At 39.1% G+C, this 19,911-nt stretch overlaps 1 protein-coding gene across 5 annotated transcripts in view; it reads left to right on the forward strand.

The window, feature by feature from the left end:
• Positions 1 to 13,725, forward strand: part of LOC127584931 (A-kinase anchor protein 8-like) — a 28,896-nt gene extending 15,171 nt beyond the window's left edge. For 2 of the 5 annotated variants that reach the window (XM_052041954.1, XM_052041952.1), the window contains 11 exons: positions 756 to 972; positions 1,865 to 2,327; positions 3,209 to 3,323; positions 4,404 to 4,432; positions 5,691 to 5,733; positions 6,715 to 6,781; positions 7,305 to 7,446; positions 8,693 to 8,798; positions 10,900 to 11,030; positions 12,318 to 12,413; positions 12,959 to 13,725. In XM_052041954.1, the coding sequence (XP_051897914.1) occupies positions 756 to 972; positions 1,865 to 2,327; positions 3,209 to 3,323; positions 4,404 to 4,432; positions 5,691 to 5,733; positions 6,715 to 6,781; positions 7,305 to 7,446; positions 8,693 to 8,798; positions 10,900 to 11,030; positions 12,318 to 12,413; positions 12,959 to 13,450 (1,901 nt within the window). In that variant the 3' untranslated portion in view covers positions 13,451 to 13,725. Of the gene's footprint in view, positions 1 to 755; positions 973 to 1,863; positions 2,328 to 3,208; positions 3,324 to 4,403; positions 4,433 to 5,690; positions 5,734 to 6,714; positions 6,782 to 7,304; positions 7,447 to 8,692; positions 8,799 to 10,899; positions 11,031 to 12,317; positions 12,414 to 12,958 lie in introns of all 5 variants that reach the window. The other 3 variants (XM_052041956.1, XM_052041955.1, XM_052041953.1) reach the window with 2 other exon arrangements.
• Positions 13,726 to 19,911: the final 6,186 nt, after the last annotated feature.

Consider the following 19,911-nt stretch of genomic DNA (forward strand, 5'->3'; position numbering starts at 1 on the left):
TGGCTGTCTTGATGCTCACTACTGTGGGGATAGCAGTCTGCTGTGAGTTAGCATGATTTAAAATATGGTTTTTAACAACTAAAGTACAATGTGATGGGGTTAGTGTTCTTCTGGCCATTGTCCCACATCTTTCCCTCCTTACAACTCCCTGACAAAAATATTTTATATAAAGATTTTTGGAAGGCCACAGAGCAGTCCAGCAGATTCATGAACTTCCCTTTGAAGATTAATTTGGAGCACCTTGGCCAGCATGGCCAAGTTGAGTCGAAGGGCCTCTTTTCATGCTGTATAACTCAGAATCAATGAAAATATTGATCTGAGTGCAGGATTTGCCCTCATTGAATTAAGGTCAAGTGGCATAAACTGGAATTGTATTCTCTCAATTGACAAAATAAAAACTGAGATTTTACTTTGGTACTCTGCAATGGAAGAATTGAGAACAAAGGGGAATTGGAACTAGATCCCTTTGATGTTAGAAAGGGAAGCACTTGTTCCAGACAAGAGTACTGGAATTCTGCAAATTTCTTTTCCCTCTTTCTTTCTTCCATGTCAACTCCCAATCCCCCTGCAAATTCAAAAAGCTTTGTTGGATGAGAGTTTTGCTAATTATGAAGTTACTGTTGGGTAAAGAGCAGAACTATTATGATTTGATTAAATTGCAGAATAGAGTTGAATAGCTTACTGACTTTGTTCTATTGCTGTGTTTGTGTTTTTCCTATGTGAGTATCTGATTATGTGTATTTTGTTCCTGTTAGGGTATGATGGCTATGATTACAATTACAACCAAGATAATTCAGGAGATTATTCAGGAAATTATGGCTATAACTCTGGCAATAAAGCTTGGGATGCTCCTAAAAACCCTAACACAGATTCCATCATCGCTAAGATCAACCAACGCCTGGATATGCTCTCTCACCTAGAGTGTGATAACACACCAGGTTCCTCTTCTCGGTCTTCAGGCCAATACAACAGGTATCTTCTGGAAGGTCACTAGATGGTAAAATACTGTACCGAGTAAGTCAAGAAATTGGACTTGGGACTGATGTGGCACTTCAAATTTAAATAGGCTAGCACCCGTGTCGGCTCTTCCTCCACCCCACCCCCTCTCGCCCAGCCCCAAAGAGAAACTGGTGCTTGCCTACAGTATGGTGAGAAAACACTGGTTTATTCATTTTACATTTTAATGCTGCCATATATAACTTGAACTAACTCATTTAAGCATGGATACAACATAGATTTAACCAACATTGTTTAAACCTAAATTAATCCACCTTATGTCTCACTTGGTATTTTGTGCCAGACATTCGAATCATTTTGAGACCGCCAGGATTGTCGGCATAATTGACCCTAGGTTTGGTTAATTGTTTTAGCAACGTGAATGGGTCTTCAAGGATTTTCATCTGCAATGCAACCTGTGCTTGGTAACGTGAAGAGTATAGATTGTAGTAACTTGTTATAAAATGCCCAGTCTTTCCAGTAATTAGGTTAAATTTACAGCAAATTAACATATGTAATTGAGGGCTGCCGTGAATGTTGGATAGTTGAGTCATTTGTCTTTTAAAAGTGGCCAAAGTTTGTTTTTTTTTCCCAATCCCACAAAGAAAAATTGTAACATTGAACCTTTGGAAGCCGTTTGCTCCACTACTGAAATATATGCCATTTTGATTGCTCTAAGCCATCATTAGCTACTGTAGTTAGTAATTTAGACATTGTTATAGACAACAACATAAAACCACAAACACCATGATTACCTGAAATATCCTGTTTAGTCTTTAGTCTGCTTTCACTGATTGATTGGCAGGCTTGTGCCATCGTCCTTTCCAGCTACTGATTAGATTCCTTGCTTGCTCTGCAACTCTTTCAGGTTTGCACCTTATGAGTCCTATGACTCCAGGTCTTCAATGAATGACCATGATCCGTACAGATCTGGCTACGGCTATGGTTACGGTGATTCTGGACCTAATTATAACGATTCCTATGGAGGTCACTATGACCACTACGACAACTCCTACGGGACTCGCAGAGATCAGTACCACAACAGAGCATATGGTAGCCAACGGGGTCAGAATTGGTCTAGAGACTGGGCTCCAAATAAGAGAGCAAACTGGAATGACCCCTACATGCAGCCTGGAAGTTCCAGGCGGATGTCTGCACACTGGAATGAGCTGTCAATGGGAGGCAGAGGCTACAATGCTGCCTCCTCCACCAGAAACCTCCCTTCGCTCTTCTCCCCAAACATTATCCCCATGGACCTGTTCCGAGCTCAAGGCTCGGCAAGAGCGTTTGGTGGCAGACAGCGAAGGAGAGACAAGACACGAATCAGAGGCGTAAGTACCTTTCTTAAACACAAAAGCATTTTATTTTACTCAGTGGCCAGTGGGTATAATCAGTGAAAGATCAAAAAAGCCAAGTTGCAAATTTTTGTGCAGTGCCCATCATCCTTTTTAATATCAAGTTAGGTGTTCATTCTGTCTACGTGCTTGACTGTAAATATAATTTTCAAAGCTCCTTCCAGCTTTGGAAGAATTTATAGCTGCATTGATTGAAAATTTGGTTAAACATTCAGGTTTTAAAATGATTATGATTGTTTTTAGGATCATCTTCAAAGTAATTCATTGTGTGAAACATTTCAGTGTTTTGATTTGATTTAACACTTTACAAAAGTCTTGTTTTCTCTCTCTTGCACGTCCCGTCCCTCACAGAGCAGTACCTGAGTGAGACATTGCATAGTATTGGCAAGTTTACAGCATTGCTGGATATTAAGGGACTTTACAGATGAGCCTTGAACTTGGTTATAGCTGATTAACAGTGCTGTCATTGCCATCTGAGGGGGATCAGCCTCATGTACAGGGACGCTGGGTTGGGGGAAAGCCTTCCTGGTCGGGTTTAAAATTGTTCTTCGTATACTATGCTGTGGAAAAATACCTTTACAGTAGTGGAGAATATAACCTGACAGTCTAATATTTTGCATTTTCAAGCAGTGATTGGGTACACCAGCACTTCCTGGTTCTGGTTTGAGTTACAGATCAACATGCTTCCAACAAAGTAAATGCAGGATCTTATAATAAACCTTCTGTCTTCTGACCTCAGTTAAATTGAACCCAAAGAAACTCTGGAATTCGTAAAAAGTGCCCTTTTATTTGGTATAAGTAAATGCTTAAGAGTTTGGAATCTGATTCTAATGCAAGCTATCTTTGTCTCCTATTAGAGAAAGAAGGTTATAGGTGGTCCAGGCAGGAAGAGGAAACAGTCAACAAGTAGTACTGAAGACCCAGAAAACAAGCAAGCAAAAACAGATGATGATGATGGTGAAGACGATGCTGGTACTGTACACTACTTTTTAACTTATTTGGACCTTGTATCCTCTTGGAAAAGGAAGGAGTACGTGGAAGTTTGTCTGCTTATTTAAGCGAGTACGGTTGCTGAACAGGTCCAGGTGCAGAAAGTTAGCAAATAGAAACTTTATAGCAAAAGGAATGAGTACAAAAGTAGAGAAGCTTTGTTATTAACTGTAGAGTGCTTTGGTGAGGCTACACTTGGTATTTGCCTACAGTTTTGGTGGTTTTATTTAAGCCTTGGAGGTAGTACAGTGAAGGTTCAATGAATTAAATTTTGGTACAAAGATTTTTTTCTGAGGAATGACAATTTTGCTTATTCTTTTAAACTCTGAAGAGTATAAGCAATGATCTAAGTGAAACAACTAATTATGAGATAATTTTGCTATTCTGTCTGGCTATTTCCCTGGTGGGGAATTTAAAACTAGGGGATATAATCTCAAAATGAGAGGCTGTCCATTTAAGATTGAGATGAAAAAGAACTCACTCTCTTGGAGATTATGACTCTTTGGAGTTCACTACCTCACATGGTTGTGAATGCCGAGTTGTGTATGTTCAAAGTAGAGATATTTTTGTACTATGGAAAATGAGGGATTATGGAGATGAGGCAGGAAAGTGGAGCCAACTATTAGATTTTATTAAGTGGCAGAGCACACTCCAGAGCCATTTTGATCACGTCAATTTATATGCTTAAATACAGCTTACAAGGAATGAGTTTAATATGCTGACTTCTGTGGTGCAGGGTGTTATGTTTGTAATTGGTTACAATTCATAGGATTGTGCTGTAGAGAATAATTTAGATCTTTCCGATCCACAGTTAGAGTAAATGAATTGAGAATGTTGTGGTGTTATGTTCAGTAAGCAGACTGTGAAATTTTTGTCTGGGATATATGCAAATTAAGTTAATCCTGTGAAATCAGGATTATGGTTAAAATTATGGTGGTTAGCGAAGAAATGTTACCATTTATTGGAAGAATTAGCACAATGTTATTTCTACAGTTAAAACCCTTCTGTGTTGATCAGATGTCATAAACGGTCAAGCAATTGTTTTTGTTGTTTTTGTTTTAGAAGATAAAGAAGACGATGGAGTTGATTCAGTAAGTACTACTTCATTCGACCTTTCTCCAAAAATACTTCAACCAGGACATGGATTCATTTTGCTGCTAATTAAACCTAAGAGGTTTGTTTGGTTGTTAAATGGAGAATTGTGATGAAGATAGAGAGGAGACAGAAAATGCCTCCGTGTTACCCATCGTCTCTTTTGAAAGACTTGTGTAAATGATTGCAGTTTGTCTGCAATTGTTGTAGCTTTACAAACATGTTATTTTTTCACGGGGTACGGATATCACTCCTAAAGCCAACAATAATTACCCATCCCTAATTGCTCTTGAATTGAGTGGCTTGCAAGATAACCTAAAGGTACAGTTAAGAACAGTCCCTGTTATTCTGTGTTTGGAGTTGCCAGACTGAGGAAAAAGCAGCAGGTTTCCTTTCTTGAAGGGCGGTGATGATCCCTGTTAGTTTTTGTGACTGCCTTGTGGTTTTGTGGTTATCAATTCTGTTGTTAGCTTTTTATTCCAGATATTAAATAGCAAGTTTGATTATTTCAGACTTACTCACATTAAATTCCCTTTTGCCATTTGAGTCTTATTAGCTTCATGCCTCTGGCTGACTTGGCCAGTAAAACAAAACCTCTAATCTCAGCTGACACAGGTGTAATGCTGAGGGTGGTCTGTTGGCTAAGTAAATTTAATTTAATCATATGGCATTGTTTCATTATATCAGGAGGAGGATAGATACAGCTGAACCATATGCATCCCCTTGATGGCACATCTGTGGTTAATATATTTTCCTTTATAATGGTGCCCTCAAAAGTGTTGCACACAATGTGAGGCATTTTGAACTATTGTGTGAACATTAAGTGGCAGATAAATCCCAGCTGAATTTTCGTCATGGTGTATAATTTTATATGCAATAAATAACACTTATAAATGAGGTTGCAGAATCCTGGACCATTCCTTGTAGCTGTAACACCAATACAGCACCACCTTCAATCCCCAGACTTTGCTAACCTTGGAGTATCCGGTTCACATGGAAGTAAAACAATTTGAACTGGTATTCACTCCCTCTCTCCTTTCCAGTCAGCAGATGACTTCAATTGTTGCTAATGATAGGGCTTGCATAAAGCTGATTAAACTATCAAAATGAATATTTATGGACAGTTGAGTTTTATCTCTCCATAGTACACTATTGTAATTGAAAATGTGGTACAGCATCATTATCGAAAAATTATATTTACTCTGAAATGGGTAAAGTAAGCACCTGAAACTTTAAGATACTTGCATTTTTTTTCAGGGCGGTGAGGACAAGGATCCAAGTGAGAAGAAGACAAAGCGTTGTAAGTTTGGTTACAGAACCCTACAGAACTGTTGCATTACTGACTAATTTCATTAATTAGTAATATCAAAGTACCAAGATGCCAGCATATATAATGCGTATGTGTAAATGTTATTCTTCCTATTCATCTTCTTGCATGTTCACTTAAGAGGATGGAGTGACTCATACTTGGGCTTTTTCCGATTGTTGAAGTTCAACGAATGAGGGCCCAGATTTGTTTTGTTTATCCCAGTAGAAGCGTGCATGAATTAAAAGGAATTTGCTGTGATCCCTATATTTGTATAGATTGGGAGAGTTTGCACTGATGCTGGGGGGGTGTTATCCTGCAGTGGTCCTTTAATGCTTCCTGCATCATTGCCTTGAGAATCCCCAAGGATTTATCACTGGCCTCGCAATTTCTTGCTGACCTTGTTCTACTTTGTCACTCATCCCAACATACCACAGCCTCTAGTCAAATTGATTATCTTACATCAGTCCTGGATGCCAAAATTATATTGTATGAAACACCAAGAAGGCCACAGACATATTAGGAAAAAGGGACATTGTTTGTCCAGGAACAAAAGTATCAAGGAATAAAATACCCCAATCTCTAAAAGTTGTGCCAGAGCTTAATAAGGCCATAAAGGGAGCAAAAAAGAACTAAAGTTTATTTTGAGAAGTGGAGAATTTATGCTACACCTACATTGACCCTTGGTTAGCCCATGTTTCTGGATATTGCACGCATTTCTGATTGATTGCCATATTAGAAAGAGAACATTGTAACACTGGAAACAGGTGAGTAGATTTACAAGAATGACGCCAGAAATGCAAGGTGCATTTCCCGAACAGGTGAAAGGGTTTATTTTCTCAAGAAGAGGAGCTTGAATACAACATGGCGATTAACGCTTTGAACATGTACAAATGTGCAACATGATTTGGGTTTTGTTTTAATACTGTAATGTTGATATTACCCATGAATGTCTTTCATTGTTTTTTCAAATAGTTCCAACTATGCAAGAGAAGAAAAAGACCGGCAAGCCCAAGAAGAACCGTGACCGCCTTGCAGAGAGGTACTGCTTGGGGATAGTTTTAGTCAAGTTTAAGAATTGTTGAGAGATCAACATTACAATTCACTTGTTTTAAAAATGTGCTACGTAATAAGCAGAGTTCTATATAGTGTACTTAAAAGATTGTTGACTATGATTTGGCATGTGACCCTCATTATCCCTCCCGTTTCTGCCCTTGCTTTCCTAAGTAGCAGAACTGGATGAGTTTAGTTATGTAGTCCTCTTGAACATGACAACTCTAGTCATTTTAGAGTTGCCACACTAGTGCTATGGAAGAGGTAACTCCTCTCAGAGCATTCAATTCTCTGACAAAAGATTAGTAATGTTTGTGACATGTAAATCTTGGATGCTTTGCCAGTCACCTTTATTTTAGAAACTTGTATTTGATCTTGATTATACAAACATAGTTCCATTTGGTTAGGTACAAATTAAATGTATTTGGGAGAGTAAGAAAACATTTCATTAGTTCATGAATTTGGCCAGTGCAGGATGAGTTCCTAAGCTAATTCTGCTTTGTTTCTTACAGGATAACATATGCCTGTTCAGTCTGTAAGTTTCGTACATTTGAAGATGAAGAAATTGCTAATCACATGAAGAGCAAATTTCATAAGGAAACTTTAAAATTTATTGGGACCAAGCTCAAACCTGAAACTGCTGACTTCTTGGATGTATGTATATTGCTGTGTTTTGAAGTTCTTGCAATGCAGGATATAAAAGCTGAGGCGTTCCCTTTTAAAACGCGATTATTAAATGGTTCCCTCAGTTTGAAACCTCGGTTGAAGGCTTGGTACCTTGCCTAACTTATAACGCTTGATTGCATCTATGGTCAATACAATCTGCGGTCTCTTGTAACAAGTTGCTTTCTTTCCTTGTTACTTTACACCTCTACTCTCCTAAAAGGGTTCAGTAATCATGGATTACTGCACAGTAATTGTGAACTAAAACCTGGGCCATTGGTTACACTTAATGCAGAGACTAGTTAAGTATTCTCTTTGCCACTTTGGCTGATAACTGCATTGTATTGACTAGGGATTGACAGACCTTCTGATTTGCTTGAAGTACTATTGTTAATTTATTGACTTAAGCAGCTGAGTTTCAAAATTTCTCATTTAAAAAGTGACAAATTTGATTAATTGTTTTCAACTGGGCGTCTTTGCGCATTCAAAAACAAATTTTGGGAGTGTTGGTGATTTGAAATATGATGAATTTTTAAACTAATATTGATCATCGTCTGATCCTATCAAAACAAAATTGCTTCAGTGCATTTTAAACTGGTGATTCTTGTGCTTTCTGCCATGTGATACATTCATGAAAATGTAGACATGTTCAGACTTTTGTAGTGAAATTAATTCTTTAGAATACTTTTTTGGTGATTAAGTAAGTATTCTTTGCCTATTGTGCAGTTTTGAGCTTTGTTAACCATAAGGCGCCATACTTGTCTGATTTTACAAGCATGGACAGGCGACGCCTGTGTTATGGTCATTGGGTTACGGAAATTCGCCCTTACAGAATTCACAAATCACTGCCCAAAAACTTGAGATACAGAATAAAGTTTGCTCTTGAGGAATTTATTTGGGGGGGGAGGGGGGGAAGTAAATAAATAAACACAAAATTTATTTTTCTTCAACTCGCATTTCTTGATGCATACACAGGTAACACAGCGTGTTATGGAAAATCTCAATTTTCTAGGAACGCAACCGTCATAACGTGGGTGGTCGCCTGTACATGTTCAGCAGCAGTGACTAGTGAACGTATGAAGATTGACTTATTCCTTGAGCCAGTTGACTGTGATCAGCACAGAGCTGAGATCATTCACGTGGCCCAGCTGGTCCATGTTCATCAATAATTAGTTGTAGCAATTGGGGGGGATGCCTTTAACTTGTGAATGCTAATCGTTTTTATATTTTGCTTCAGGAATACATTTCAAACAAGAACAAGAAAACGCAAAAACGCCGAGAGCAAATAGGAGATGAAACTATTCTAAAAAAGCAATTAATGCAGCAACACGACGTACTTCAGGGTATGCTGGAAACTAAAATATCTTTTGATTAATTTTGTTTAAATTTCATTTCTACAGAGTATAAAATAGTTGCAATTTGTTCATAATTTTTTTCTGCAATGATTTGCCCAATTTCTTACAATGGTGCAGTAAGCAAGCAATCTGTGAATGCAGGAAATGAAGAGTACAAGCATATAAACATAAGAAAATAGTAGGAGTGGGCTATCTGGCCCTTCAAGCCTGCCCCACCATTTAATATGATCACTCCTCTTCTGTACCATTTCTCCATATCTTTCTATTCCTCAATGCATTCACTTTAAATACTTCTAGTGATCCAAAGGCAAAACTATAGCCCAGACATTGTAAAGGAGGGACAGTTATTCCACAATACTGTAATTTTATTCTCCTTGCTCCTTTCCTCTTTCCTCTTCCCATCCTGATCAAGAAGTTTTATTCTGTTATAGGTCTGAAATTCCTTTTGCAGCCACAAGGCTTAAAGGAGTGCCAAGCTTATAAAATTAAAACTCTACAAGTACCATGCTTGAACTGTGACATTAAAAATCTGGACGGTTGTTACTGTGTAGAATTTTACAATTGGTGTTAGAACTGGATTTATTTTCATTTTTGCAACTGTAAGGTACAGGAAGTCCCTGGGTTACGAACGCCCATACTTAAGAACCAACCTCGCGGTTCCCGTTCTCATGTCTGCCTGAAAAAAAATCGTAGCCAACGGCCTTTGTGTATAATTGCATTTTATTTTTGGCATGGGGTCTTCATTTATTTTTGTTCGCCAGAGCACCTTCAAGTGCCGAGGATGTGGTGGAAGGAGCAAAGAAAGCTCAATGTCATCTGAAGTGAAAACCCATGCAGTCTATACTGTGAATGGAGCTGGAATCAGCATTTCTTTAAATTCCATTAGACACTGCGCACCCTACAAATGTAAATGCAGTGCAGGAGGTTTAATGAGCCCACTTGACAATTAGATTATCTTCAAATTGCCATCGGATAATGTGCTAAAAGCTTTGGCAGTGAGTGTAATTCCGGGCTGAGAGTTATTCGCACATTGAGGCCTCTCACGTCCCCTGATAGTGTGGCGGTCCACCTGACACAGACACCGCAATCGATCTGCTTTCTCATAAACTTATTTGATAAAGTAAGGAAATGCTAATAACTGCTCTGCATTCGGTTAACATCACCCGCGACCCACTGAACCTTAACTCGCTGCATCCCGCACGGAATAAAAAAAAGAAACGTAACGAAAACCATCGAAATGGGTCCGTTTAACTTGAATAAATAACAATTATAAATACTGTACTGTAGTTACATTTATTATTATTACCGCATTATTATACTTATGATGTTTTAGGTAAAATATATACTATATACTAAGACAAACATTTGACTAACTGACGCTAGATGTGAACTGTACGTAACTGTTCCGACTTACGTACAAATTCAACTTACAAACAGACTCAAAAACAGAACTCGTTCATAATCCAGGGACTTCCTGTAATGGAAATGGGGTTTCAACCAAAACCACCCAGCAGAATATTGCACATGCTGGAAGTGTGAAATGAAACAGAAAGTGCTTGGGCTGTATCTGTGAAGAGGGGAACTGAATGAACATTTCAGGTGGATGACCTTGCTGTTATGAGGGAAGTTCAGTGACCTCAAAACATAGAACCATAGAACACTACAGCGCAGAAAACAGGCCATTCGGCCCTTCTAGTCTGTGCCGAAACTTTATTCCACTAGTCCCATTGACCTGCACCCAGTCCATAACCCTCCAGACCTCTCCCATCCATATATCTATCCAATTTATTCTTAAAACTTGAGAGTGAGCCTGCATTTACCATGTCAGATGGCAGCTCGTTCCACACTCCCACCTGTCTCTGAGTGAAGAAGTTATTTATATTATTAATTATATATAATAAAATAAAATAATAAATAAAAATTAATTAAAATGAAATAAATTAATAAATAACATTAACTCAGGTTTACCTGTCTCCAAAAACTTGTGTCTGATAAAGTGGACATAGTATAACTGTTTGGGTGGAGGATTCCTTCAATTTATTAATCACGTTTTTTGTTTGACTATCACTGAATCTTGGTTCTGCGGCAGGTATTGGTATGGAGCAGTGCATGAAAAAGGTGGAGGCGGCTCACTGTATGGCTTGTGATCTCTTCATCCCAATGCAGACGGGCTTCATTGGACAACATTTAAGGTCAGCTGAGCACATCAGGAACCGCAAAGTAAGTGGAACCGTTTCAGAACGAACACCGTTTGTCCTGTCAAGTCCATCCCAGCTCCCAGCAGAGCCATCCCATTAATCGTATTCCCCCTCTCATATTTTGTCTGCACCCCACAAGATATTTTCCATCACCTGCCCATCAGCTCCCCTTTGATTCTTTTGCCATTTCATTACACTGAAAGATGATTTACAGTAAGCAGGTAGCCTAGGGGTACGTCTTTGAGAAAACCAGAGTACCCTGGGGAAGCCCTGGTGGTCACAGAAAAATGTGTAAACTTCACACAGACGGCACCTGAGATCGGGATTGAAGCTGAGTCACTGGAGCTGTGAAGCAGCAGCACTAGCATCACTTGTTCACCTGTTCTCTTGCCACAACAACCCACCTCTCCCCACCCCAAACTCCCATGGTCATCCTTGCTATCTCATACTGTTGTGTTCCTGCACTCATTTGAAGGGGGAAGTGGGTATAGGATGCACAGCCAGGCTTGAACTTCCACCATTTTCCAGTGGATGAGGTGTTTTATTCTCTATTACTAGAGGTTGCTAGAGTCACTTTAGGTTGGTTTCCCCAGGACTGCCAGGCTTTGAGAAACTCAAACTACAAGAAGATCCAGAGATGTTTCAATTGAAGTAGGTCTCATTGAGAAGTCTGCATGCAGCACTATCAATATTTGGACAATGGGATCCATCAAAAATGTGGTTTAACACCACACATCATCTCTTGACTCTGTCCAAGCAGAGGATGTTTCCCCAGCAGTAATGACAGTGAGAATTTTGCAATGGGGCATTATTCTCATTGAAATGATGAAACAGGGCTGTACTGAAACAATGCAACTTTTATTCTTTTTGCTATCCATAAATTCTGACAGACAGTTGAATTTTGCAGTTTGTTCCTATGCGTATAATCACAGACTGGTTACAACACGGAAAGTGTCCTTTCAGCTCACTGAATGTATACCGGCCAGCTCCACACAAGAGCAATATAGGTAGTCCCACTCCTCCTCCTCAATAATATTTCAGGTGTTCTTTCTCATGCAGTGTTAGTTGGCAAGAAATTGGAAATTTCCATTGTTTAAAAAAAATCTGGGGTAATTTTGATGAGTGAGCAACAGTGATAAGGGGCGTATGCTTTGCTATACATTGTGTACACCAGGTCTAACCAAGTTTCAGATTCAATTTTCAAACAGAAAGTACTCAAATATTTGCTTTTCTATAAAAAGAGCATCTGCATGGTTTGTGAATTGTCACTTTTTAACAATGTTAATACTGTGTTTGCTAACCTTTCTAGGTTGCTCTTGAGAGAGCTAAAAAGGGTAGCCTGGTTATTGCTAAGAGCATCCTGAATAACAGCAACATTGCAACAATGTTAGAGAAATATGTCAAGGTAAGAATTTTATGTTGATATAGTGTCTGTTTTCTCCCAATATGACAAGAATTTTGGGGTCAAGAAGTATGTTTTCTGAAATTGTGTATTCCTGTTTGACCTGGAACAAATTTCTGTCACATTATCCCAATAACCTGTTAACTTTGAGTACTGTTTCCTAAAGCATTAAGCTTCTACTTTGATTACAAGACATTTGTTTCCTTTGTTTGTGCTTGCTTTCATTGATATAACTTTATATTCTGGCACCAACACTCATTTTGAAATGGTTTGTGTAAGCATATTTCAAGTGATATTGTAATATTTTCTTCATGCGAATGAGACTAGTTCTGAAATGAAGAAAGCATTTAGTTTTCACACCCAGGATTTCTGTTTGAAAGACAGTTTTGCTCTAGAATTCCATACTCTGTTCCTTGACGCTAGGAAAGAAAGTCATGCCTCTTGTAAAAGGACTATAAAGCCTTATATTCTGGATTGCACCCCTTTGTGGGTAACTTTGATTACCAGTCAACCATACTTAATTTTGCTCATTATAATTCCTTCAACAGGGTGAAAAACCATTCACTGATGATCCAGATGACAAAGATGAAGAGGAGGGTGGGATGCATGAGGGTGAAGGTGATGGTGAGGGTGATGGGCTCAACGATAGTACCAATGATGGGGAGAAGAAAGAAGGAGAAGGTGGAGAAGGAGAAGGTGGAGAGGACGTGGGGGAGGGAGAAGGTGGAGAGGACGTGGGGGACGGAGAAGGTGGAGAGGGTGGGGAGGGAGAAGGCGACGGCGAGGGCGGTGAAGGTGAATATGGGGAAGAGAACATCACCATAGAGGAGGGAATAGATACATCTGAAGAACCAGTTAATACTATGGATGAGGAAATGGAGGAGGCAGAAGGAGACCCTGAAGCTGAAGTAGAAGACTTGGGGGAAGCAGACGATGATGCAGTTGAAAGCAAGGATCCCGAGGAGTGTCTTGAAGCTGATGAAGATAAGATTCTTGAGGGAGAGGATGATGCATTACCATTTGATACAGATTTAGAGTAACTTAGCGTGACTTCCTGAAAAGATGTGGACAAATGATTATGTTCCCCTGTCATTCTCTGAAGCTTATATTAGTTTTAACGTTTCTCATTGTTTGACTTGCAAGTAGATTTGTTATTGCTGTACTTGAGTTCCAGCTGATTGTTTCATAGTTTCAAGAGTCTAGTAAATGCTCCCTATGTACTGTACTGAATGGCTTTTCACAATGATGTAGACCGTAATCTCCCCTGAACCTTTGTGTGGAACATTTTACAATAAACATTCTTTCTATAATCAGACTAATGTGGTAATCTGTACTGTTCAGGGAAAGTTCTAAAGAGCTCATGAATGTGGTAATTGCAAGTTGTGGAACATAAGGGTGATGTAATTTAATTTTTAAAGAGAATGGCTTGTGTGTTAGAGGGCAGGATGATGATATGAATTAGGTAAACTAAGGAGAGAATGGTGAGAAATTGGCACTAAATATATTGAAACTTGGATCATGTAAATTCTTACAGTGGCCCTGCTGTTCACGTAAGCCAGTTTTCGATCAGTAATGTGAAGGCACTATTTAGCCCATGTCTCTTATTTGACCAGAGTAATGGTAGTGTGATTAATTGGAAGCAGATAGTTGGCAGTTCCCATTGATCTTAAGATCATTGCAAGTGAAAGATGTGCATTTTCTGTTTACAGTGCAAGGATATATATCTAAAATACTTTGAAATCAGTTTGAATGTCATTGGAAAATAATTTACCTTGCTCATGCAAGGTATTGCAAGAAAAATACAGAAAAGCAAGGAGTAGGATGGGTGATCGAAACGAAACTACAGACAGGCCTTTTGCAGGGGCACAGATGTATATCCATAATCAGGTTATTAAATTCCAACCTATTGAGTAAGAAAATTGGAACCCCTTGAGGATTTTTTCACAAACAACTTCCGCACTACTTCTTTCTCACCCCCACCCGGGGACTGATCTTGAACCGACATTTTATCAAACCTCTCCTCTGCCACTCTTTGTTCTAATTACCACTGCACTCTAACTCTCTCACTACTACAGTGTCTGCCGATCCCTCGAGTCTGGAGAGGTGATATATTCTTGTAGCTGATACTATAAATGTAACTTTATAGTTCAATATATGAATTAGGATCAGGAGTAGGCCTCTTGGCTTTTGCTTCTACTCTGCAATGCAATTAAATCATAGCTGTTCTGATCATATCCTTAATTCTACATGTCTGCCTACCCGTGGCAGTGTTCCATCCCCTTTTTGAAAATCAATCTATCTGTCTTATCTGCTTCCACTAGCCTTTGAAAAAGAGCATTTCAAAGATTCATAATTTCCCAAGAGAAGAAATTCTATCTTATCTTTAAATGATTACCTCTGTTTCAAATGGATGACTTCTTGAAGGGAGTCCTGAATAAGTTCACTTTCTGGTGTCAAATTATTCTCTGCATATTAAAGTATAGTGCTTAGTACAGTGTGCTGACCAAATCCTTCCAGGCTGGATAATGCATCGTGTCTGTACAGCTGATTGTGTGGTAAGTATTTTCACTTACATATTCTGTTATTAATTGGAAAGCAACTGCTGGAAATGAAAGTCATCAGTCTGAAACAATAACTATTTCTCTCTTCACAATGCTTTCTGGCTGCTGAGTGTTTCCAGCATTTTTTTAACAAACAAAGGCAAATCTGACCTGTGATTTGCTAAGGAACTGAAGATTGGCACCTCAGCGGCTTCACTATTTTATAAGACCATAGCTGACCTGATAGTCACTTCACTTCATGTTCCTGTCCACCCATCAAAGCCTTTCACCCCCTTGTTTATCAAATATCAATCTACCTCTGCCTTGAATATATTCAAAGACCATTTCCACACCCATAGCAGTTTGAGGAATAGAGTTACAAGGACTCACGACCCACAGAGAAAACATGTACTTCCTCGTTCTAAATGGCCAAGCCCCTGTTATTAAACAATAACCCTTTGTTCTAAATTCTCCAACAGAGGAAACATCCTGTCCACATTCGCCCTAGCTTATATTTTAAGGTAGTCGCCTCTCTTCTAAACTTCAGTGGATACAAATCCAGTCTGCCAACCTTTCCTCATTGGACAACCCACCCATTCCAGGTGGAGACAGAAGAGATTGCAGATGCTGGGATCTGGAGCAAATAAACTACTGGAAGAACTTAGCGGGTCAAGCAGCATCTATGGAAGCAAAGAGATAGTTGGTGTTTCAGGTCAGGACCCTGCATTGAGACTGAGCATTTTTTTTGCACCCATTCCAGCTGTTATTTCAGAAAACTCTGTGAACTGCATCCAATGCATTAACATTCTTCCTGAAATAAATAGACCAGTATTATACACAGTATTCCAAATGTTGTCTCTACAATGCCCATATTGAATTTATGAATATATAACTTTTCTACTTTTGTATTTAATTCCCCTAACAATCAACAATAACACTGTTAGTTTTCCTAATGACTTCCTATACCGGCATATTAGCCTCTGGTGGATCATGCATTAGGGTAGCACAGTGCCTAGCTAGTGGAGCTGGTGCCTCACAGCTCCAGACACCAGTGTTTAATCCTGACCTCAGTTGCTGTCTATATGGAGATGCATGTTCTCTCTAACTGCATGGGTTTCTCCCGGGTGTTCTGGTTTCTTCCTTTCTCCCGGGTGTTCTGGTTTCTTCCCACGTCCCAGAGCACGCTGGTTGAGAAGTTAATTGGCTCCTGGTACATAGGTGAGGTAGAATCTGGAGGGATGTGATGAGGATGTGGGAGAATAAAGTGAAATTAGTGTAAAAATTGGGTACTTAATGGTTAGTACTGACCAAAGGACCTGCTTCTGTGCTGTAGGATTCTAGGAGTTCCAGATTCCTCTGCATTTCAGAGCTCTGTGAACACTTGCCAGTTAGATATACTATTTTAAAATACTTGTTGCCAAAATGAACAATTTCACATTTTCCCACATTATAGGACCAGAGTATTGATTAGGAGAACAAGAGAAAAGTGTGAGTAAACCTGCAAAGAACATGAAAGCACACTGTAAAAGTTTCTACAAGTATGAAGAAAGAAAAAGATGAGTGAAGGCAAATGTAGGTCCCTTTCAGTCAGGTAGAAATGGAAGAATTCATAATGGGGAACAAAGAAATGGTCTTCATTGAAGAGGACACAATAACTTCCCAGAAATACTAGGAAAATTAGTCAAATGAAAGATGGAATTATAGGAAATTAGTGAAAGAAAATGGTGCTGGAGAAAATGGAGCCAATTAAATCTACAGGCAGCCATGAAATTAGTGGTGCATTGGTTGTCATCTTCTAAAATCTGATGGATTACGGAATGGTCCCTGCAATTTGGAGGGTGGATTATTAAACCACATGGGATTGGGATAATATACTGGAATGGATTGAAAATTGCTTGACAAACAAGAAATAGAAGGAATAAATTGATTTTTTTTGGGTGGCAGGAGGGGACTCGTGGGATATTGTGCTTTGGCCCCACATATTGACAATGTACAACAATGATTTGAATGAAGGAACCAAATGTAATATTTCTAAATATGACAATGGCACAAAACTGGGTGGGATTGTGAATGTGAGGAGGGTGTAAATAGGTTTCAATGCGATTTAGACAAGTTGACTGGACAAGTACATGCCACATTAAGTGGATAAATGTGAAATTATAAATCTACGGAGGAAAACAAAGTAGGGTATTATTTAAATAGATTATTTAAATCTCTATTTAGATTTGGAAATATCAATGTACAAAGGACCTGGGTGTCCTATAAACCAGTGACTCAAAGCTCTCACACAAGTGTGGCAAGCCTTCAAGAAGGCTGTATTTTGGCCTTCATTGCAAGAGCTTTTGAGTACATGAGCAAGGATTTGCTCTAATGGATTTATTAGGTGGATGTCAAACAATCTTCTTTAGTTTTACTTGAAGTTCCAAGTTCAAGGCAGAGCAGGAATACAGATGATCAGCCACAATTGTATTGAGTGGCAGAGCAGGCTCAAAGATCTGAATGACCTACACCTGCTATTTTTTCTATCTGAGCCCCAGCCAATATTCCTTGTTAATTGGCCGTTCATCTCATTATCTGCCTGTGTGATATATGACAATTGTACTTTTGCTTTCAATGCACTAGTATAGCTTTTAGTCAATTGAGGAAAAGGGTGTTTGAAGATTAAGACTTCAGACTTGGCACAAAACTGATGGTCTACTGGACAGCAGTGATTCCTGCCCTCCCATATGCTTGAGACTTGGACCACCTACAGCAGGTACCTTGAAAGATACCACCAAAACCCTTCAAATGCTCTGGAAGGATTTGAACCAATCTCAGTGTCCTCTCCCAGGTCAACATCCCCAGCATTGAGGCCTTAATTATACTCCAGATCCTTCCATAGATCAGGACATCCTGGCCAAGTGACCTTGGGAGAGAGGGTTTTGAATGGTGACAAACATATGAGTTTGGGACAGGACATTCTCATCATAGGCTTTTACCGGGATTTATCATGGACAGTTACTGGTTTGTGTTGAGATGATAGCTATACTAGATGCAGTGATTCTCGTTCCTGGACTGGTAATGGAAGAAACTTGCCATTGTAAATCAGCATGTATGAGATCTTTCAATACCAGTGCAGGACTGTTTGCATGCAGTTGTGGTTGTCAATGCAAAAACTCAAATCAGATGCTTGAGTTTGCAACAGTCATAGAGCAATACAGCACAGATACAGTCCCTTCTGCCCAACCAGTCCATGATGACCATATTGTCCACCCAGCAGTCACCCCCTCTATGGTGCTCATGATGCCATGCTTTATGAGATAGGGAAAAACCAACATAGTAATCAAGTAATTTGGTGTACTTGACTAAATCTAACCAGCTTAATTTTACCTCGGCTCTTTAGCTCTGTGAACGCTCCAAACACACAGCTCGTCAAAGTTAAGGTTAGTTGCTAGATAATTGCTTCTGCATTATTTGACCCTTTGACTGGAATTTAGGCTTGGCAAGTTTAGCCCTAAGCAGAAAATTACTTGATTACTAGGTTGGGATCATGACCACTATTACATTAACAGATAACCACAACTACAAACAAACCACAATTCTGCAAAAACTAACTCCAGCAGAGACCCCACTTACGAAACGCTTGGAGCCTGGTCTTATAATCAACTCTTATTTCACCAGAGAGATAAGCATGGAAATCGTAGAACTCTGAACAAGGCACCATCATCTGTTAAGATTTTATCATTGTTCAAATGAGGGACTTTTTAAATTGCCAAATGATACAATTTACAGTGGCCAGTTAATTTCGGATGTGCAAACTCCTCACAGTTTTGCTCAGGATCGAAGCTAGATCACTGGACTTGTGAGATAGCAGCTCTTTTAGCTGCGCTGTTGTGCTACCTTTTTCTATTCATATGAAACCCATGACCCCTTCCCTCCACCTTTTCAAACTGGCTATCTTTCAGTCCAGATGAAGGGTCTCGACCCGAAATGTCGGCTGTCCATTTCCCTCCATCGATGCTGCCTGACCCGCTGAGTTCCTCCAGCGTTTTGTGTGTTTTAAATACTCCCATCTACTCTGAAATCTATCCATAATTTATGGTTGCTTGACGTGAAAATCAAAGTCTTTCCCTTAAGTTACAAACACTGAGTCCATCAAATGCACTACAAATTCTCAACACCAGCCAATGAAATAACTTTGAAGTTCGGCTATAGTTGTAACGAGTCTCAGGGATGAGGTTCTCACCTCTTCTCCATTTAGTAGCCTCCCATATCCTAAAAATTTGAGAATCTACCATCCTTTGTATAGTACACCAATGTAAAAGAAAACAAACTGGTAGATTTCACGTTAAAAAAACGTCAAAATGACTGCATTGCATGTTAATTAGTGGGAAGCTTCCCAGTACAGAATTTGTTGAGCCTTTCAATATAGTCATGATGTTTAAACATAATTTAAATGTTAGCAACGCGGCAAACAGGGGACTTGGGTAGTCAAATTACCCACGCCTTTCCCTCTCTGTCACTGATAGAATTTTGCTGGAAATCAGGGGAAAAAAAATTTTTTTTGAAGGATTTTAAGCAGGAATGTAAGTTTCCCTCCAGCTGGGATGCCTGAATATAAGGAAATTCAGTCTAAACAAATCTTTTCACTTTTGATTTTAAATTTACCCTGAAAGGACAAAGTTAGATGTGTGCCCGTCAGTTTTTATTTGAAAAATAAACTTTCCATCATAACAAAAAATGTACAAAAGTAAAGAAGTGCAAAACCGTTTTAACATTTATGGTCAATACATTTAGTAGTGTTAAGGTTTTTTAAAAAAATCATAGCACCATTGCCACTCATGTGCCCGTTTATTCCAAAATAAACATTATTCATCATAAAAAAACAAACTATATACAACAATAAAACAGTGCAAACCTTTACATACGTATACAGATCAATCGACAACACAAAATATTGCCCTCAGTAAGCCAGTCTACTT

The sequence above is a fragment of the Pristis pectinata genome, chromosome 31, assembly GCF_009764475.1.
Source record: "Pristis pectinata isolate sPriPec2 chromosome 31, sPriPec2.1.pri, whole genome shotgun sequence".
NCBI classification, from domain to species: Eukaryota; Metazoa; Chordata; class Chondrichthyes; order Rhinopristiformes; family Pristidae; genus Pristis; species Pristis pectinata.